The sequence below is a fragment of the Leptodactylus fuscus genome, chromosome 7 (genome assembly GCF_031893055.1).
Source record: "Leptodactylus fuscus isolate aLepFus1 chromosome 7, aLepFus1.hap2, whole genome shotgun sequence".
Classification (NCBI taxonomy): Eukaryota; Metazoa; Chordata; class Amphibia; order Anura; family Leptodactylidae; genus Leptodactylus; species Leptodactylus fuscus.
Genome location: NC_134271.1, coordinates 22,311,757 through 22,335,017, shown reverse-complemented (window position 1 = coordinate 22,335,017; position 23,261 = coordinate 22,311,757). Strand labels below are relative to the sequence as shown.

The following is a 23,261-nucleotide window of genomic DNA, read 5'->3' as shown; positions in this document are numbered from 1 at the left end:
GCTTCATCTTCTCAGGCCAGTCGCATCAATTGGTTACATGGCCATGCTTCAAAACCAAGCATGACTGGCACACAATGTATGACACTATGCTTGGCATGCAGTGAAGAGAGCGCAGTACTGCAAGTACTCAACAATCTTATATCTATGGGAAATATATTAGCAAAGGTGCCATCCTGATCAGGTGTTCTTCCCACAGATGAGGGACACAGCGGTGAACCTTCGCCTGCCAATGTCGACCAGCCCTCCAAAGAACAGAGCTCCAGTAAGGCAGACAAGACATGGTACTACCATCAGAGGAACAGCTATGATCAGAGTAAGTTACCAGCTCATTAAGCCTATGTTCACCATGACAATGAGGACCCAGAAGATTGCAAGTCTGACATTGGTCAAAATGCTGTTCACCTATGAGCCAATCCGAGCCTAGCCCTTGACCAACAACACTCTAAGTCTCTACCGCAATCCTAGAAGAACGACATTATCTTCAATACTTGAAAAATATATTTGGAATTTTTATATAATATACAAAAAAGTCATTCTATGCATTAGTTATAGAAGAACTGTGCATTAACTTTATCCTATTATAAGGGTTCATCCCTATAGTGTCCTAGTAGCAGTATAGTTGTATTCAGTGCTAGGGCTGTTGTTGCTTTTACTTATAAGTGAAACACAGATAAAGTCCAGCCTATTTCTTATTACCGACCATGCAGTTTTGCTGTTTCCACTCGTTCGGTAATGACTAGAGATGAGCGAGTAGTACTCGATCGAGTAGGTATTCGATCAAATACTACGGTATCCGAAATACTCGTACTCGATCGAGTACCACTCACTATTCGCATGTAAAAGTTTGATGCAGAACCAGCATTGATTGTCCGAATGCTATACAGTCGGCCAATCAACGCTGGTTCTTCTCCTAGAAGTCTTCTCTGTGCAGCTTCCCCGCAGCGTCTTCCGGCTCTTCATTCACTCCGTCAGGCATCGGGCCTGGGCAGAGCCGACTGCGCATGTCCGCTTGTAGTGCGGGCATGCGCAGTCAGCTCTGCCCAGGCCCGATGCCTGGCAAAGTGAATTCAGAGCCGGAAGACGCCGCGGGGACGCTGCAAGGAGAAGACTGCTCGGAGGGTCCAGCCCGACCCTCACTCGTGGACTTGGTAAGTATAATTTGATCAAACGTTGCCTACCCCTGAAACGAGCATTTCCCCCCCCATAGACTATAATAGGGTTCGATATTCGATTTGAGTAGTTGAATATTGAGGGGCTACTCGAAACGAATATCGAACCTCGAACATTTTACTGTTCGCTCATCTCTAGTAATGACCCTAAAACTCAGTGGGCTAGGACCACATTCAGAATACGGTGGCAGCACCCTTATCCTTGACATTACCGATACTTATACTTATTTCTCATCTAATTCAGGCAATGAAAAATCTTCAAAGCTCACCTTCATTGCTCCAACAACTGCTCCAATTCTGAGAAGTAAGTATTATATTCAACAAAATTATAGAAAATTAGAGAAAAATTGGCTTTTGACATATATCTAAGAATACGAAGAAGAGTCTCCATAAGGCTTGACTATATTCCTTGTTTCACAGATGCCATCTCTGCTCATAATGGCCAAGTATGTAGCACCTGGGGTAACTACTACTTCAAGACCTTTGATGGAGACGTTTTCTACTACCCTGGCAACTGCAACTATCTGTTTGCTTCCAATTGCAAAAGCAATTTTGAGGAATTTAACATCCAGATCAGACGTTCAGTCGTGAGGGGTCTGCCCACAATCAGTCACATCGGTATGAAGATTGATGGCATCTCTGTTGAGCTCTCTAGTGGAAACATTGCTTTTAATGGACAGACGTAAGTGGATTCTTTCTTTTAATAACTATATATCACTGTAGCATATCGATTTTCTACACAATTTATTCAATATAATATAATAGTTTTGTGATTCATAAGTGTCCGTATGTTTTTGTATTTTCAGCGTGGACCTACCATACAGTTTCTCAGGAGTTCAGATTGATAGAAATGGTGTCTATATCACTGTTACTGCCAAAGTCGGTCTGCAATTCATGTGGAATGAAGATGATGCAATTTTGGTAATTTTCTATAAAATATTTGTTCATTGAGAGATAGAATTTACACTATGTATTCTTAAAAATACTATACACATCTAAAGATGCATTTGGTCTTTCAGTTGAAGGACTCCACTTTTCATTAAACCGATTCAATACAATATCAGGACATGTTAGCAAATTGTATGATGATCCAATTCACCACACCCCTACTGGCTAGCCACACCTAGACAGCACATCTCTACTGGCTAGCCACACATAGACAACACCCCTACTGGCTAGCCACACATAGACAACACCCCTACTGGCTAGCCATACATAGACACCACACCTCTACTGGCTAGCCACTCATAGACAACACCCCTACTGGCTAGCCATACATAGACAACACCACTACTGGCTAGCCATACATAGACACCACACCTCTACTGGCTAGCCACACATAGACAACACCCCTACTGGCTAGCAATGCATAGACACCACACCCCTACTGGCTAGCCACACATAGACACCACACCCCTACTGGCTAGCCACACCTAGACACCACACCCCTACAGTCTAGCCACACATAGACACCACACCCCTACTGGCTAGCAACACATAGACACCATACCCCTACTGGCTAGCCACACATAGACACCACACCCCTACTGGCTAGCCACACATAGACACCACACCCCTACTGGCTAGCCACACCTAGACACCACACCCCTACTGGCTAGCCACACCTAGACACCACACCCCTACTGGCTAGCCACACCTAGACACCACACCCCTACAGTCTAGCCACACATAGACACCACACCCCTACTGGCTAGCAAAGCATAGACACCACACCCCTACTGGCTAGCCACACATAGACAACACCCCTACTGGCTAGCCACAGATAGACAGCACACCTCTACTGGCTAGTCACACATAGACACCACACCCCGACTGGCTAGCCACACATAGACACCACACCATGAATAACTAGCCACACATAAACATATTATCTTGGAGAGGTAGTCATCCCTGGGTTGTATTCACTGACCTTTTTGTTTTTCCTTCCAGTTGGAGCTCGACAACAGTTTTGTCAATCAGACTTGTGGTCTATGCGGAGACTACAATGGCATTCCTGTTTACAACGAGTTCATTTCGAACAGTAAGATCCATTTATATTTGGCAGAATCGTACAGATATTTGGTTATATAATAGATACAATAAGTGGTCTATTTTTTCCTTAGATGCTAAACTGACACCTATTCAGTATGGAAACTTGCAAAGATTAAATGGACCTACAGAAATGTGCCAGGACTTAACAATTCAGCCCAAAGACAACTGCACTGACTCCGTAAGTTCTTAGGTCGCCACCAATGGGTCAAGTGTGATGGGTTGTAGTTGTCCCTGAATCAATATAAAACCTCTTCTTTTTGAATCTATATTTCATTTATAACTTTTTCTATCTATGATTGTGTCTACAGTATATATATATATATATATATATATATATATATAATCCATCTATACTCTATCCATAACTATCTATTGTCTATCTATCTATCTATCTATCTATCTATCTATCTATCTATCTATCTATCATGCTTACTACCTTGCCTGTCTTTATCTGTCTACTAAATTTCATTATGCTATGATACCACAGTATATAAGTACAATAAGACAATATATGTACCATAGACAAAGCAAGATAAATATGGAGATATAGCGACTACATATAGATGAATCTAACAACTCTTAACTATTATTATTCTGTCTTCATTTGCAGAGGAGACTTTGTGAAGTGATCTTGACCGGCTCTGCATTTTCATCCTGCAACCGTCTGGTGGACCCTACATTATACATTAATGCTTGTGTACAGGACTTGTGCCGCTGCGCCCAAAATGCTACTGGTTTCTGCCTTTGTAACACCTTCACAGAATATTCCAGACAGTGTGCCCATGCTGGAGGACAACCCCAGAATTGGAGAACCGCCAAGCTGTGCCGTGAGTTCACCCACATGCACCTATAACTGCAACCACATAGGGTTATAAACTGCATAAAGACTAGTTATAACTAGAGATGAGCGAACAGTGTTCTATCAAACACATGTTCGATCGGATATCAGGGTGTTCGCCATGTTCGAATCGAATCGAACACCACGTGGTAAAGTGCGCCAAAATTCGATTCCCCTCCCACCTTCCCTGGCGCCTTTTTTGCACCAATAACAGCGCAGGGGAGGTGGGACAGGAACTACGACACTGGGGGCATTGAAAAAAATTGGAAAAAGTCATTGGCTGCCGAAATCAGGTGACCTCCATTTTAGACGAATAGTGGATTTCAAATCCGGGTCATATGAGAATGTGAACTTTGTGACTATGAGACAGGGATAGCTGTACAGGCAGGGATAGCTAGGGATAACCTTTATTTAGGGGGGAATGTTATTAAAAATAACTTTTTGGGGCTCTATCGGGTGTGTAATTGTGATTTTTGTGAGATAAACTTTTTCCCATAGGGATGCATTGGCCAGCGCTGATTGGCCGAATTCCGTACTCTGGCCAATCAGTGCTGGCCAATGCATTCTATTAGCTTGATGAAGCAGAGTGTGCACAAGGGTTCAAGCGCACCCTCAGCTCTGATGTAGCAGAGCCGAGGCTGCACAAGGGTTCAAGCGCACCCTCGGCTCTGATGTAGGAGAGCCGAGGGTGCACTTGAACCCTTGTGCACCCTCAGCTCTGCTACATCAGAGCCGAGGGTGCGCTTGAACCCTTGTGCACACTCTGCTTCATCAAGCTAATAGAATGCATTGGCCAGCGCTGATTGGCCAATGTATTCTATTAGCCTGATGAAGTAGAGCTGAATGTGTGTGCTAAGCACACACATTCAGCTCTACTTCATCGGGCTAATAGAATGCATTGGCCAGCGCTGATTGGCCAGAGTACGGAACTCGACCAATCAGCGCTGGCTCTGCTGGAGGAGGCGGAGTCTAAGATCGCTCCACACCAGTCTCCATTCAGGTCCGACCTTAGACTCCGCCTCCTCCGGCAGAGCCAGCGCTGATTGGCCGAAGGCTGGCCAATGCATTCCTATGCAAATGCAGAGACTTAGCAGTGCTGAGTCAGTTTTGCTCAACTACACATCTGATGCACACTCGGCACTGCTACATCAGATGTAGCAATCTGATGTAGCAGAGCCGAGGGTGCACTAGAACCCCTGTGCAAACTCAGTTCACGCTAATAGAATGCATTGGCCAGCGCTGATTGGCCAATGCATTCTATTAGCCCGATGAAGTAGAGCTGAATGTGTGTGCTAAGCACACACATTCAGCACTGCTTCATCACGCCAATACAATGCATTAGCCAGTGCTGATTGGCCAGAGTACGGAATTCGGCCAATCAGCGCTGGCTCTGCTGGAGGAGGCGGAGTCTAAGGTCGGACCTGAATGGAGACTGGTGTGGAGCGATCTTAGACTCCGCCTCCTCCAGCAGAGCCAGCGCTGATTGGTCGAGTTCCGTACTCTGGCCAATCAGCGCTGGCCAATGCATTCTATTAGCCCGATGAAGTAGAGCTGAATGTGTGTGCTTAGCACACACATTCAGCTCTACTTCATCAGGCTAATAGAATACATTGGCCAATCAGCGCTGGCCAATGCATTCTATTAGCTTGATGAAGCAGAGTGTGCACAAGGGTTCAAGCGCACCCTCGGCTCTGATGTAGCAGAGCCGAGGCTGCACAAGGGTTCAAGTGCACCCTCGGCTCTCCTACATCAGAGCCGAGGGTGCGCTTGAACCCTTGTGCAGCCTCGGCTCTGCTACATCAGAGCCGAGGGTGCGCTTGAACCCTTGTGCACACTCTGCTTCATCAAGCTAATAGAATGCATTGGCCAGCACTGATTGGCCAGAGTACGGAATTCGGCCAATCAGCGCTGGCCAATGCATTCTATTAGCCCGATGAAGTAGAGCTGAATGTGTGTGCTAAGCACACACATTCAGCACTGCTTCATCACGCCAATACAATGCATTAGCCAGTGCTGATTGGCCAGAGTACGGAATTCGGCCAATCAGCGCTGGCTCTGCTGGAGGAGGCGGAGTCTAAGATCGCTCCACACCAGTCTCCATTCAGGTCCGACCTTAGACTCCGCCTCCTCCAGCAGAGCCAGCGCTGATTGGCCGAATTCCGTACTCTGGCCAATCAGCACTGGCTAATGCATTGTATTGGCTTGATGAAGCAGTGCTGAATGTGTGTGCTTAGCACACACATTCAGCTCTACTTCATCGGGCTAATAGAATGCATTGGCCAATCAGCGCTGGCCAATGCATTCTATTAGCGTGAACTGAGTTTGCACAGGGGTTCTAGTGCACCCTCGGCTCTGCTACATCAGATTGCTACATCTGATGTAGCAGTGCCGAGTGTGCATCAGATGTGTAGTTGAGCAAAACTGACTCAGCACTGCTAAGTCTGCATTCGCATAGGAATGCATTGGCCAGCCTTCGGCCAATCAGCGCTGGCTCTGCCGGAGGAGGCGGAGTCTAAGGTCGGACCTGAATGGAGACTGGTGTGGAGCGATCTTAGACTCCGCCTCCTCCAGCAGAGCCAGCGCTGATTGGCCGAATTCCGTACTCTGGCCAATCAGCACTGGCTAATGCATTGTATTGGCTTGATGAAGCAGTGCTGAATGTGTGTGCTTAGCACACACATTCAGCTCTACTTCATCGGGCTAATAGAATGCATTGGCCAGCGCTGATTGGCCGAATTCCGTACTCTGGCCAATCAGCACTGGCTAATGCATTGTATTGGCTTGATGAAGCAGTGCTGAATGTGTGTGCTTAGCACACACATTCAGCTCTACTTCATCGGGCTAATAGAATGCATTGGCCAATCAGCGCTGGCCAATGCATTCTATTAGCGTGAACTGAGTTTGCACAGGGGTTCTAGTGCACCCTCGGCTCTGCTACATCAGATTGCTACATCTGATGTAGCAGTGCCGAGTGTGCATCAGATGTGTAGTTGAGCAAAACTGACTCAGCACTGCTAAGTCTGCATTCGCATAGGAATGCATTGGCCAGCCTTCGGCCAATCAGCGCTGGCTCTGCCGGAGGAGGCGGAGTCTAAGGTCGGACCTGAATGGAGACTGGTGTGGAGCTATCTTAGACTCCGCCTCCTCCAGCAGAGCCAGCGCTGATTGGTCGAGTTCCGTACTCTGGCCAATCAGCACTGGCCAATGCATTTCTATGGGGAAAAGTTAGCTTGCGAAAATCGCAAACTGACAGGGATTTCCATGAAATAAAGTGACTTTTATGCCCCCAGACATGCTTCCCCTGCTGTCCCAGTGTCATTCCAGGGTGTTGGTATCATTTCCTGGGGTGTCATAGTGGACTTGGTGACCCTCCAGACACGAATTTGGGTTTCCCCCTTAACGAGTTTATGTTCCCCATAGACTATAATGGGGTTCGAAACCCATTCGAACACTCGAACAGTGAGCGGCTGTTCGAATCGAATTTCGAACCTCGAACATTTTAGTGTTCGCTCATCTCTAGTTATAACATGTAGGGCAATTCATTTGGGATTCAATGTTATATAAAGGAGATCTGAGTTATGTTTCTGAAGCAATGGGCTGAACTGTGTGTTTGGACCACTAGGGTTAGTTCATTGCATATAGATTTATACAGATAATATAGAATAGGTGTAAACGTCTAAGATGTATGCAATGTGCTGCCCCTAGTGGTATCTGCAGGAAAACCTTATGACTGTGCCCAGAAATAACAGTAGCAGTAAAGTCCTCCTCTGCGATCATGGGGCCTATAGTCCTTGTGTGGTCTTTCTCAATGAAAAGTATGCGTTGGGTTTGGGGGTTCAAGTGGTTTTCTGGGTTATAGATAATAATAAATTATCTTTAGGATAGGTCATCAATGTTAGATCATTGGGACCTGACACCTGGCACTCACACTAATCCAATGGCACCACAAGTAATACAAGTTATTGCAGTTCTGTTCCCATTCATAGTGAAGGGTCTAGCAGCCACCTACATACAAATATACTGTAAATGCAGCCAAGGGTTACTATAAGACTGACCTTGTTCTTCCATTACAGCTCTTCAATGTAACTACAATCTCGAATACAAGGAATGTGGAAGTCCATGCCCCAACACTTGTTCCAACCCTGACCGCTCCTCGGTCTGCAACAATCACTGTATTGATGGATGCTTTTGCCCTGCAGGTACTGTATGTCTCAAGATTTCTTATAAGTAGCTGTTTCTATGTTACCTACAAAAACAATGAATAAAGAAGTAATCATGGAAAGATGCTGTATTTATTAAACTGCTGACACAAAACCTATGTGTTCACCCATACCATAGCTAAAATTTGGTAAAAGACTCCAATTTCTCTTGAAACCAATTTAATCCAACAAGTCAACATGTTAGCAGAAGGTTTAGTAGCGGGAGCTCACAATAACACAACCAGACACTTGTAGGATAGATATCTTGTGACACAATATTGCAAAACCATGTCATTTTTGAAAACTGTGACACATATATCTGGTCAAGTCCAGCCAAGAGGAACTAGTAGGAAGGACATGACTATAATAAAGGGTATCTGGTAGCATAGTATGCCTGTATTAAGGTCAGAATGGTATAGGAACACAGCTATCCTATTAACCCAATCATACTAACGCTGGGTTCACAGCAGCGCCTGAACTCCGCTTTCAGGTTTCCGTCTTCTGCATGCAGAAGATGGAAACCTGTCATGCCGAGTCTGGCCATGAGCGCCGGTGAGCGTTTTGAGCTCTCCGCAGCGAAACCGTTTTTTTTTAAAACCGGACACAGAGTACTGCATGTCCGACTCTGTGTCCGGTTTAGAAAAACGGTTTTGCCGCGGACGCTCTCCAAAAATATACTTACATGTGGCTGTGCAGCTCTGTCTAGCAGTGAAGAGAGCAGATACATCACACAGGATATCTCCCTTCACACTCTGATACTGAGGAGGGGGAGGGGCGGAACAGGAAGATGCTGTGTGCGGAAGCTTTTACAAGAAGCATCTGCAGCCCTGCATCTAGCAGTGATTTGTCTACTGTTGGTAGGGAAGGTATGGGACTCTTTAGGGTGTGGGGATATTAAGGAGCCTATTAAGGGAAAAAAAAAAAAAAAGCAGGGGTAGCGGCTGTCGCCGGGCCCCTAATGTCCCGGGTCCTGTGGCAGCTGCTACCACGGTAGTTCCGCCACTCTATCTATCTATCTATCTATCTATCTATCTATCTATCTATCTATCTATCCATTTGTTATAGACATTAGAATAAAATAAGGGTTTTTTGAGAACAGAAAATGGGTCTATTTTCCATTTCTTTCCTGTAACATTGGCGTCCATTTATATTATACTGCTTGTATTTCTATTTTTTTAGGAACTGTTTTTGATGACATCAACAACTCTGGCTGTATCCCTAAGCAGCAATGTTCCTGTACTTACAATGGACAGATCTATGCATCAGGCTCTGGATATTCAGTTCAATGCCAATCTTGGTAAATGCTCTTTATCATTCTAATCTCTCGAAATCAATCAAGGACCATTGGGAAACATGCAAATCTGTTTTCCAAGAGGTTACATCTTGGAAAACAGATTTGCATATTTTTCCCATAATCCCCCCAGTGGAGCGAAAATAGCTTGTAAGTCTCCATACACCTGTGAAGGTGCACACTCCCTAAGGAGTGTTATTATCCCCTGGAGAAGGACCATTGTCATGTTTGGTCACTCAACAGTGACCCAAAAAGGAATAACAAACAGGATTTGTGGAAACTTACACAGACTTTTTGTCACTTTTTTTAGCACTTGTAATGAAGGAAAATGGAGATGTGTAGAAAACAAATGCCCTGGATCTTGTTCCATTGAAGGAGGATCTCATATCACATCTTTTGATAGTACACTTTACAACTTCTTTGGTGATTGTTCTTATGTCCTCACTAAGGTAGGTGAAATTCCAACAAAGATGGCTTAAACTGTGCATACATTTTAAGGGAATCTTAAATCCCCCACAAAGAGCCCACAGTGGTCATCTAAATTGAAAAAATAAAATACCCTCAAGCTTAGACAATGATAACAGTGTTTATGAGAACCATCACTTATTTTATAGGTATAGTGATGACGTATTAATCTTCTTATTATAGACATGTAACAACAACACATTCAGTGTTCTGGGAGAAATCCTTACATGTGGTCTGACCAACACCGAGACATGCTTGAAGAGTGTTACCCTCAGTCTTGATGGTGGAAACGATGTAAGTTACATAACCTGAGAGATTCATTACATATCATCTGTTGAACTGGTCCCATATTGATCTTTTATTATCTTTTCACAGTTCATTTACATTAAACCATGCGGCAGTGTCTACGTCAATTCAATTTACACTCAGTTACCCATCTCCTCAGGTAAGCCGCATATTCTTCGAGCAAATGAGTCACCCGAAAGTAACCTATTGTTTGAATCAATTATTTTGGTGATGTTAATTAAAATTTTCCATTCCATTCCATCTATCTCTCTCATATCTATCTATCTATCTCATATCTATCTATCTATCTATCTATCTATCTATCTATCTCATATCTATCTCTCTCTCTCATATCTATCTATCTATCTATCTATCTATCTATCTATCTATCTATCTCATATCTATCTATCTATCTATCTATCTATCTATCTATCTATCTAGCTAGCTAGCTAGCTAGCTCCTAAGGTCTGGATATAGTGTATTGACACATCTTTGTGCTTGCCCCACAGCCAGTGTCACCATCTTCAAACCATCATCATTTTACATCATTGTGCAAACTAAGATTGGAATCCAACTTCAGGTCCAGCTTATCCCCACTATGCAGCTGTATATCAGTCTTGACCCATCCTACAAAAACCAAGTGTGTGGTAAGTAACGGTGATACCAAAAATACCCAAATGGGAATAACTATAGATTAGAACAGTACAGCTATATGGTTTTTACGGGATAGTAGGAAAATAAATCTATATTTTAACAAAATGAGACTATTAGCATACATATAGCAAAAAAAAAATAATGAACAGTGACTCTATCACCACTCCAGATATGCCTGGAGTAAATACTTGTAATAAAAATTGCATGAAATGAAAATGAATTGATAAATAATAATCAATAAATTGACAACTAGATGCATGGGATATGCAGACGTTTGTGAATTAAGTCAACATTTTCATACAAAAAGTTGATTCAATGGTACCAGGACTCTTAGAGAAAGCTTTGGAGTCCTTATTGGCTCCTTCCCCATAGACTGATTGACTAGCATTTGGTTCTCCATCACTTGGGCCCACTTAAAAAGTGGTTACCTGAGGACACCCGTGGACCCCATAGATTATAATAGGGACTATATCTGAGCCCAGCATCTTAGTGTTATAGGCTACTAGCAGGGGCATAACTTGAGAGGGGTGCAGAGGGTGCAGTCGCACCAGGGCCCAGGAGCCTTTTGGGGGCCACAAGCACTGGCATCAGTATTGAGATTGCAACTTCCATCTGGCCCATAAACCAAGCAGACCCACAGATTCCCCCAACCATACTAAGGTGGATTAAATTCCTTAGCACCCGTAACCATCACTATCAAGTCCTTTATTATTAGCACAGTTCGTGGAATGGCACTAGAGGTCACTAGAAAGCTATAGATGACTAATGTGTAAAATCTACTAGAATATTTAGGGAAATGTAAGCAATAGTGATTTTTTTTGCACCAGATTTGCAAATTAATTGAATTAATGAATTTAACCATTTAAATGCAGGTCTCTGCGGCAACTACAACAGCGTTCAGGCTGATGATTTCCAAGTACTCAGTGGAGTCATTGAAGGAACTGCCTCATCTTTTGGTAACACTTGGAAGACCCAAGCCAGTTGTCCTAATGTCGCCACAAGCTTTGAGAACCCATGCTCCCTCAGCATTGAAAACGGTAGGTAACCTCCTCACCCAGGAAGGAAATAGAATTTGTCAAGTGATTTATTAAAGGGAACCTGTCACATTGCATATGCAGTCTTTTATGTTGTAGAGCCAAAATATCTGAATAGACTCTTATATGGTTTTGTAAGAAAAGATTCAGAATAATTTGTATTTTATCAAGAATTTCTATTCACCCTAGGCTTAGGAGTCCAGTGGGCGGTTCTAGACTCATGCATGAAAATTACAAATGACTAAGACTACCCTGGACTTCTAAGCATAGAAGGCAGAGATTTCAATCAAAGGGTTTTAACTAGAGATGAGCGAGTAGTGTTCGATCGAGTAGGTGTTCGATCGAATACTACGGTATTCGAAATACTCGTACTCGATCGAACACTACTAGCTGTTCGAAGTTTAAGGTTCGATGCAGAACCAGCGTTGATTGATAGAATGCTATACATTCTGCCAATCAACGCTGGTTCTTCTCTTACCTTTCCGAAGTCTTCGCACTGCATCCCCGCGTCTTCTTACGGGTGGAATTCACTCTGCCTAGGCATCCGGCCTAGGCAGAGCCGACTGCGCATGTGCGGGCATGCACGTGCATGTGCAGTCGGTTCTGCTTAGGCGTCTGGCCTGGGCAGAGCCGCACGTGCATGCGCAGTTGGCTCTGCCGGATGCCTAGGCAGAGTGAATTCCACCCAGAAGAGGACGCGGGGACCCTGCGCCGGGAGAAGACTTCAAGCAGAATCCAGCCCGACCGTCATTCGTGGACTTGGTAAGTATGATTTTGTCGAATGTTGCCTACTCCTGAAACAAGCATTTCCCCCCATAGACTATAATGGGGTTCAAATTCCGTTCGAACAGTCGAACAGTGTGCGGCACTTTTGTGTTCGCTCATCTCTAGTTTTAACATAATCTCTTTCTATAAAACTATATATCAAACTATTAAGCTCTCATTACACCTATACACTGGATATCATTTTCCTAGTAGGATGCTGTAACCTGTCAATCAGTATAATATCATATTGGACATATTTAGTACTGATCTATAATATTTGCTTCTTCCAGAGAACTATGCTAAACACTGGTGCTCAATGCTAAGTGACCCTAGTGGACCGTTTGCCGATTGCCATGGCACCATAAATCCAGCCGTCTACCAAAAGGTACGTCACTTGATTCCCTGTAATTTAAAGGGGTTAAAAGGGTAGTATGGACACTAACTCAAGAACCTCATCTGTATCCCAGAGTAGTGATCGACCACAAAGTGGGTCTCTCGTTCCGGAAGACCTAACTTTTATTTTGATATTTATTAAAACATTCACTTCCCTAACAATCTCCTCTCGAGGCTTTCAGGACACAAGATATTTTATAACTCTATTTCATAAAACTGAACAATGGTCTAATTTTTCTCCTCCCCCCCCCCCCCCCTCTTTGGAGGTTGCATGCATTCTGCTGGTTTCCTCCACAGATTAAAAATGACCACTATGGCTCCCACTTTATCATCAGGACAAATCTAAAAACTAAATCCCTTTAATAGCCCTTTTTTTAAAAAAATTAAGAGTTAACATTTTTGATAATCTGAGTCTTGATATGACAGGTGCCATTAGTTCCAGTAACAAAAGACTCCATTTAATTGGGGGGGAGGTCTGGATATTTTTAATAAACTTGCCTATGGTGTTGGCATCATGGTTACATTTATAATACTCCTTCTGTTCTTACAGAACTGTATGTTTGACTCATGTAACTGTGCCAAGAGTGAAGAGTGCATGTGTGCCGCTCTGTCCTCCTACGTACATGCATGCGCAAAAGACGGAATTGTCCTAAAAGGATGGAGAAAAAATGTCTGCCGTAAGTTTTCTTTAATATGTTTTTTTTTGGAATTCCACTTTCTACGTGTGAAGAAATGGCACAATATATAATTCAAATTATGTTTTACTTTTCACCCCAATAGAATTGTACACAACGTCATGCCCAAAGTCCTTGTCCTACAGCTACTTTGTTAGTACATGTCAACCCACCTGCCGCTCCCTCAGTGAGCACGACGTTACTTGTGACATTTCCTTTGTCCCAATTGATGGCTGCGTTTGTCAGAATGGAACCTTCATGGATGACAGTGGTAGATGTGTGCTCCAGTCTGCTTGTCCTTGCTACTACAAGGGTTCTGCCGTCCCACCAGGCGAAGTGGTCCATGATAATGGAGCTATGTGGTAAGAAAAATTTCTCAGATGGTTATATGAGCTTCTAGTTTTCATCAATGATGGATAGATGGCTACTAATGTAATACTTCTATCCTTACTTACTAGCACATGCTCAAATGGAAGACTGGACTGTATTGGACAGAAAGTACCACCAACTGGTAAGTAGTCTACCTAAAATCTACAAGACTCTTAAGATTATTTGGACTGAATATACTGTAACACTTATGTAACAGAGATAAATAGAGAGTTCCAAATCTCTGGTGGACATTCAGACTTACTGTTACATTTTTTTATTATTATTGTTCAGTTTTCACTATTAATACAGATACCACTAAACAAATTTTATTAAATGCCTCTCCCCTATAGCTTGTGCTGCCCCCATGGTGTACTTTGACTGTACTGACAAGCCTGCAGGCACAAAGGGATCTGAATGCCAGAAGAGTTGCCAAACCCTTGACATGAACTGCGTAAGTAAAACAGTATATTGTAACACCATAAAACTGACATGATTTGTGAAGGTAGTAACTTGTGAATGACTTTTATCAATCACTTACAACATACACATACTGCAGCTGCTACACTAACTATAGTAACTAACATAGCTCTTTTGAGTCTACTATATCTAGACCAGGGGTCCTCAAACTGCGGCCCGAGGGCCACATGCGGCCCGCCAAGCACTTCTGTCTGGCCCCGCCGACAACGCCGGCAGGCGTGCATTTACAATGAAGCTCCTGGGGAGCTCGGGCCATGCCATGGAGCGCACTTCACTTTACCTATTGGAGGGCACCGCTCCTGATGTCTGTGTGACCTGCTTTGCCTCCGGCCCACTGTTTAAAAAGTTTGAGGACCCCTGATCTAGACAATACACCAACACTGTACACAAGGAAGTAAGAAAGCAATTACTAGTTAGCAGCAGCCCCTCCATAGACTTTCATATGTGAGACTGGATGTGAGTCCAATAGAGATACGAGTCTGAGACCAACAGAGATAAGAGTCTGAGACCAAATGGAACCAAAGAGTCTCAACTCTTTCTTGAGAAGCCCTGCTTAACCCATTTGGGTACTGAGCTTGAATTATTTGAAGAGGCTTGTTAGCAGGGGTTGCATCCGTCTGGGAACCCGGGTCGTCGGGGTTGACTGGCCACGTGACAAGTAGAAACCAAATGGAGCCAAAGGCTCTCAACTCTTTCCTGGGAAGACATGCTTAACCCGTTTGGGTACTGAGCTTGAATTATTTGAAGAGGCTTGTAAGCCAGGGTTGCATCCTTCCGGGAACCCGGGTGGTCGGGGTTGACTGATCTTGTGACAAGTAGAGACCAAATGGAGCCAAAGGCTCTCAACTCAGCAAGAGTCTGAGTTAATAGCGATAGGAGGAAAACAGCCTAGAAGGACAAACATTCTTTAATAAGACATAGTGCAAAATTTCTTGTACTCATATGTACTATTTATTTATAATACGTTGTTTTATAATTAGAGGTACACTTTAATGTGATGTCATCAGAAGACCATTGTATTCCTCTATCAATAGCTAAATAAATCTTACTGATTCCTTATTAAGAGGCTCAGAATCAAGTGATTCTGCACTCCTGTACAGTATAATCCAGTCTGGTGAGGGTCTAGGAGATCAGGCGTTCCTTGAGCAAACACTGATGCCTATGATCTCCTACATTTTATTCCCAGAAAATCATTTTCCAGTTCTCTGACTGTCTCCTCTGTTGATTTGTATATTACAGTACAGTGCACAGTGTGTGTCTGGTTGCATGTGCCCCGATGGACTGATCTCTGATGGAAAAGGTGGATGTCTGAGTGCAAGCCTCTGTCCTTGTATACACAACAACGTTCCTTACCAGCCAGGAGAAAAAATCAACGTTCAATGTAACACTTGGTGAGTGAAACACAATTGTAACCTACTTGGAAATCACTTCCTCCTTCTGTAATGTCGACTCTTCTTAATTATCAAACTATTTTTCCATCAGCACTTGCAAAAATAGAAACTGGGAATGTACCGATGAGCTCTGTATGGGCACCTGCGCTGTATATGGAGATGGTCACTACCTCACCTTTGACCACAGATCATATGAGTTTGATGGAGACTGTGAATACACTCTGGCTCAGGTAATACATTGCAGTATATTCAATCAACTTATACTTTAGATTGACGTCAGCCAAATCTACTAATTTTGGCAAGACTCTACATGTGATACAACACCACTGATAATTCTTTGCTCTTTTATGTGTAGGATTACTGCTCCGGTAACCCCAATAATGGAACTTTCCGTGTTATAACTGAGAACATCCCATGTGGCACAACAGGAACCACTTGTTCTAAATCCATCAAACTTTTCCTTGGGGTGAGTCTTAAAAAAGGCTTCAACTTTTGAAAAAAAATTCTCCGAAAGCAATGTATACATTGTAATGTGTCATTTTCGTTCTGCAGAACTATGAATTGATTCTTGCCGAAGATACATTCCAGGTTGTTCAACAGAGTGTAGGAACTTATATACCATACAAAGTGCACCAGATGGGTCTTTACTTGGTGATTGAAGCCGTCAATGGACTGGTTCTGGTCTGGGACAAAGGAACCAGTATATACATTAAGCTTGAGCCAAGCTTTCAGGTAAGGACTTCAGGAATTCAGGATCTTAACCAATAATTAGTATATCACATGGACATGAATTCATGCATTAAGACTCCTTTAGAGCGGGGGATGATCAAGTGAAAGAACTTTAACAAGAACTTTCATTCCGGATCATTAATCCTTGTAATTGTGTCCTGATCAGCAGACAAATTGTTTGCATCCTTACTATAGGCATACTCAATAGCCAGCAGGTCATTGCCTCATAAACAGGGATCTGGGGCTGGTAACATTGAAAGTGTAAATGGTCCGAGACTGGTAAATTCATGACCGCCATGTTACAGTGTATATACTGTCTGGGTCATTTTGCTGCCTACATTAAGCTATTTTTCGTTATAGGGTAAAGTATGTGGTCTTTGCGGTAATTACGATGGAAATTTCATGAATGATTATACCACGAGAAGTCTGGCTGTGGTTGGAGACGTCATGGAATTTGCAAACAGCTGGAAACAGTCACCAAGTTGCTTGGATAGTGTGGCTTTGGGAGATACTTGTTCATCAAATCCCTACAGGAAGGCTTGGTCTCAGAAACAGTGTAGTGTCATCACCAGTGACACGTTCTCATCCTGTCATTTACTAGTAAGTACAATTATTAAGGATACAAAAAGTTATATTTAAAGGGATTTTCTTCTCTACACAGGTACTGCATTTGGGAAAGTCATTTAGTGGGATCTGATTGAATATCCTGTCTCTTGTAGGTAAACCCACAGAAATATTATGATGCTTGTGTGACTGATTCTTGCGGCTGTGATACCGGTGGAGATTGCGAGTGTTTCTGTACCGCAGTAGCTGCTTATGCCCAAGCTTGCAGTGCAGCCGGAGCCTGTGTAAGATGGAGAACCCCGACTATGTGCCGTGAGTATACTGATAATTCTGTCAAGCAGATTTTAGCCCACAAGTATATTAGTAATTCTCGCTCCACTCTTGAAATACTTTAATTTCCTAAATCATTCCCTTTTTTATCCACGACAGCAATTTTCTGTGATTATTACAACCGTCAAGGACAATGTGAATGGCATTACAAAGCCTGTGGCGCTTCATGCATGAAGACCTGTAGGAACCCAACTGGAACCTGTTATCATAACTTACCAGGCCTGGAAGGTGAATATTTAGCAATGATCAATGGATTCTTGTCTTACCTTAGTGACTCTATTAGATGTGAACAATTATGTGCATACATGAAGCCATATCATTACTAAGGCTGTCTCTTTAGTACCATCTATCAAAGGTTTCTATTCTATAACTCAACGTCCAAACCATTATCAGGTGATATCGGATATATGCCAAATCAGAGTTTTCTCAAAAAGAAAAATATACAGTACCTACCAAGACAAACGCACAAACACACTGAATTTATCCATGGTGGGACTATTACTGGATTATCTTATCTTATCTGAAACATGTATAGTCTTATACCCTCCGTGGAAGGGATACTCAGGGAAAGAACCCAAGTACTTGCACAATTTTCTTGTAGGAACCCCTTTATCTATAACTTTGATTTTGACTCTACTGTCCCAATGACTTGAAGGCAAGGTGGCTTTCCAGGGGCTAGTTAGCCACAATGTAACATTCATAGGGCAAGTGTTAGCTCATGTCCATAGATTATAAAAAAAAAACATAAATGAAAATGTAATGACCTGGTGATGTATATTTTTGCAGGATGCTACCCCACTTGCCCACCTGAAACACCATTTTTTGATGAGGACAGCATGCAATGCGTTCCAGTTTGTCCCTGCTACTCATTCAATGGAACAATATATAAAATTGGTGATGATATGCCTCCTGATGAGAATGATAACATCTGTACAACCTGGTAAGAAAAATACACTGTATTATAGACACAATTGTAAAGAATCCAGAGATGAAATTTCCCAGCATTTCTTGCTGGCTCATTGCCTGTATAGGTCTTGCTCTTTTGTTATTCATTTTAGTGTAATCTTTATATCTAGAATAGTAGTAATCTGAGGCCCGGTTCACAACTGTGTTCGGGCCAATCCGTTCCCCTCTCCACATGAAAATTGATGACACACTCTCCAGCTTCCAGAACCAAAAAAACAGCTGATCTTTGTTGGGTCTGTGTTGCACCCTGACAGGTGACATACTGATCCTTCCCCCAATCCTATTAATAATAATTCTTCCTTATAATAGAACCCCCCTTATAAAGAATGTTTTTGTGGACTTATTAATAACAGTCTCTGTCCCCCTTATCAGTAAAGCATTCCTAATAAAAGTTTTGCTTACCTTACTGTGATCCCTGTTGAGCAGAAATGTTGAACCCAGTTATGTTGAATGGTGGTCAGTAGGGTTGAGCGATTGGGATTGGAAAAGATCGGATTCAGATCGGCAATTGAGCAAATTTCACGATTGCGATCGGCTGGAAAATGGTCGGAAATCAGATTTTGAAATCTCAAGATCAGCTCAACCCTAAAAGTGACTTTTCCCATAGAGAAGCATTGACTAGGGTTGAGCAATCGGGTTGGAAAAGATCGTTTTCCAATTGGTGATCGAGCAAATTTCACAATCAGGATCGCCTGGAAAATGATCGGAAATCGGATTTTAAAATCGATCCTGAAATCTCAAGTTCGGCTCAACCCTAGTGGTCAGCTACCTCTGTGGCCACTTATTATTTAAGAAACAATATTAGGCAAACTAGCTATATATATATATATATATATATATATATATATATATATATAATACATTTTTGAAATTCTCAAATATTTAGATTTGCCAAGTACATAGGGGAAGGCATGGCTAATCCGCCGTCCATTATTTATTTTTTCCTATGAACTTGTTTTATTCCATTACTTCAACATAGTAAAAATATATCTTCTCTTTTCAGCAAGTGTACTCCTACTGGCAGAAGGTGTACTTATGAAGGTAAATACGTTTATATAGCTATATGATCTATAAGACTAAATAGAACTAAAATGCAGATAGTAAATAAGCAAATGCTAGGCATATGAACACACCGTATACATTTTGCATGTGTTTGCTTAGTGCTGTTGTGTTGCAATAAAGCAAATTTAAAGGTAGTCTATCACCTCTCCAAAGCATATTCAACTGCTACCGCTGCATATTACAGTGATACACAATATGTCTTTGGTTTGTTGGTCACTTAAGTAGATTTGGAGAAAAACAAGTTTGAAGTCAAAGAATTAGTGACTTTGTACACTTGGGGCGGGTCTTCATCTCCAAGGAGAACTGCTTTTGCTAATCAAACCCCTAATTGATTCTCCCAATGTTATGACATCACCCCATGCTACTTCAGCAGCAAGAACAGCACTGTCAAGGCTGAAGGTTCACTCCCACTCAATTTTTTTAAGTTAAAGGGGGTATTCCCATTTATGGTTGTATCAACAGGTTATGCTATGAATGTGTGAAAGATGCAGATCCTATCTCAGGGACCGGCATGAGACAGGGGTCAATTCTTCTCTTTCTTGAGATTTGTTTTTTGAATTTCTTTATTATATATAAAAAAAATAAGAAAAGAAAAAGGAAAGCATTGCAGAATATAAGAAAAAAGATCACAAATGAGTCCAATCATCCATCCCTGTTCTTCAGGTATATCCGGTTTTAGAGGCAGGAACTGCATCTTTTGGGTATTTATGGTATGGCATATACTGTTATGGCATATCCATCCACTTTAATTAGACTAAGTACATAGAATTATTGAGAAGCAATGCAAACTGTACTTCAATTCTCTGGCTGGTCTTAGATGCACTTTCTGTATAAATGTGGAACTTCAAATGTAATAACATTGTGCCTTCTCTTTTACAGAATGTTGCTTGTATGCAGGGAAGATCTACAGGAAAAAAGAACTTGTTTACAACACAACTGATGGCATTGGAGGTTGCATTACAGCCTACTGTATTGGTGGAAAGGTCAAAGGAAATAATGCACCTTGTACTTCACCTACAACTTCCCCTACGACTGTTTTCAGCTTTTCTACTACAACTCCTGTAACAACAACACCTACAGAGACACCCACAACAAAAACACCAACAACTGAAACAACAACAACAGGAACAAGTACAACAACAGGAACAAAAACAACAACAGGAACAAGTACAACAACAGGAACAAGTACAACAACAGGAACAAGCACAACAACAGGAACAAGTACAACAACAGGAACAAGAACAACAACAGGAACAAGTACAACAACAGGAACAAGTACAACAACAGGAACAAGAACAACAACAGGAACAAGTACAACAACTGGGACAAGTACAACAACAGGAACAAGAACAACAACAGGGACAAGTACAACAACAGGAACAAGTACAACAACAGGAACAAGTACAACAACAGGAACAAGAACAACAACAGGAACAAGAACAACAACAGGAACAAGTACAACAGGAACAAGTACAACAACCGGAACAAGTACAACAACAGGAACAAGAACAACAACCACCACGACTACCACCACCACCAGCACCGTTACAGGTAACACTACTTTCTATCTAGGTATTATTGAGATTTCCTCAGTAAATTCACTTGACTTTAGACCTTCAACACAGTTTATAAATTTATTTTATTACCCAGTTACCTCCTTGTCTTGATGTAAGAGGTATGGTAGCATATGATGACGAGCGGGATTTAATGCATGCATTTGAGGCACTGTTTCTATAGGCAAAAATATAATTGCTTAGAGCTGCATAGGAATTCCTAGACAATAAGTAAAATATGAAATTTATCAAAAAGATGAAGATATAATTTAGTTTTTAAAGTTAAGATGTTTTGTTTTTTTGGCTCAGTGCAACAGAGTATAAATACATTGTGATGAAGTTCTAACTAAATACAGTAGGCTTAACATCTATAGTATAAGATGTCTAATCCATTTGTAGACTACTGACATGGAGGGACTACTGAAAAATTAGATTAAGGACATGTACAGTTCAAGTCATGAAAAGGGCTGAGAATACATGAAATGGTACCTAGATATTAGTGAGGAAAAAGGCAATATTTCACTTTCATTTAGTGAATAGATATTAAAGTTAACTAGCTCGTAACACAGCGTTTTAGAAGGTAAAATTGAAAAAGAAACATATATGGGGTTATTAGTTTAAAACAAGGCTTTTTAGAAATGTGGTTTCTCCCTTTTAATTATATGCAGCAACGTGTAATACATAGAATTCAATTAAAAAAAAAGAAGGAAAAATAACAATAATACAATAATAGCACACACAGAAGGATGTCAAAAGTAAATACTAAAATTTTCAGGAAAAGACAATTTTAATTAAATATGTACAATTACTGTTTTCATTCTAGTGTGTACAGTAACTCCAGAGGACGCAGGATGCACTTGGTCAAAATGGTTTGATGTGGATTACCCCACTTATGGAAGTGACAAGGGTGATTTTGAAACATTTGAAAATATAAGGAAAAAGGGATATGCAATCTGTGATACACCTCAAAGTGTGGAATGCAGAGCAAAGGCTTTCCCTGATGATGCACTAGAAGACTTAGATCAACAGGTGACATGCAGCAAATATGTGGGTCTGATCTGCCTTAATAGCCAACAACCACAACGAATTTGTTACAATTACCAGATCAGAGTACTATGTTGTTCTCCAAGAGCTGACTGCATTAAAGTAACAACACCTCCAACTTCTAACGGAACAACCACTGCAACTCCATCAACAACCTCAAGCAAGACAACTCCTCCAACTACTAGCTCAAGCACCTCAACCACTACCACAACTAGAACACCATATTCTTCTACCACTGTTTCTCCAACATCAAGTAGGACAACAACTACATCAACCTCTACCTCAACTAAAACAACATCTACATCTGTTTCTCCAACATCCACAATTAAGACCACATCTACTATATCAACAACATCAAGAAAGACAACTCCAACATTTACTTCTACACCACCCACTCATTCACCCACTAGTGTTTCAACTACTTCTTCAACAACTTGTCCATACGCATATACCATGAAATGCGAATTGTCATCATGGATGGTAAATACACCAAGCAGTTCTGACAAAGATGGAAAAAATAGTCCATCTGGAAGTCACTCCAATGAGCACAGTGGTAATCCCTCAAGAAGCAACCCTAACGGAAAAGATAACTCTGGAACAAAAGAATCCGATGAAATAGTTATCGAACCCAAGAAAGGATATTTCAATGAAGTGCTGAAAAAGATTTTCACAGACTCATCAAGTGAAGAAGACCACAGCCGTAACTCTGACAGAAAAGATTCCAGGCAACATAGCAAGCCCACTAAAGAAAATGTCAATGAAATAATCAAAAACTTTTTCAAAGGCTCCTCCAGTGAAGAAGACCAAAGCCCTCACTTTGAAACAAAACCATCTGAGGAGCAGGTGAACAACAAAGATAGAGGATTTTTAACTGAAATATTTAACCAAGTATTCAAACAATTTTCAAGTGAGAAAAAAGATATTCCTTCAGACATATTCTCTGGTGATAATATTGAT

The 23,261-nt window shown here is 41.8% G+C and overlaps 1 protein-coding gene across 1 annotated transcript; it reads left to right on the top strand.

Annotated features, from left to right (window-relative positions):
• The first annotated feature begins 2,019 nt into the window (after positions 1 to 2,019).
• LOC142214429 (mucin-5AC-like) lies at positions 2,020 to 23,251 on the top strand. The gene is made up of 28 exons (XM_075283375.1): positions 2,020 to 2,090; positions 3,120 to 3,210; positions 3,293 to 3,399; positions 3,832 to 4,048; positions 8,133 to 8,258; positions 9,438 to 9,555; positions 9,860 to 9,998; positions 10,198 to 10,308; positions 10,390 to 10,459; positions 10,809 to 10,946; positions 11,826 to 11,990; positions 13,043 to 13,137; positions 13,696 to 13,822; positions 13,926 to 14,181; positions 14,278 to 14,330; positions 14,539 to 14,639; positions 15,905 to 16,056; positions 16,148 to 16,286; positions 16,412 to 16,522; positions 16,609 to 16,788; positions 17,146 to 17,385; positions 17,505 to 17,661; positions 17,779 to 17,907; positions 18,466 to 18,619; positions 19,649 to 19,686; positions 20,587 to 21,258; positions 22,084 to 23,143; positions 23,236 to 23,251. Exons 1-28 carry the CDS (start codon positions 2,064 to 2,066, stop codon positions 23,249 to 23,251), a joined length of 4,989 nt encoding a protein of 1,662 aa, XP_075139476.1. The 5' UTR covers positions 2,020 to 2,063.
• Positions 23,252 to 23,261: the final 10 nt, after the last annotated feature.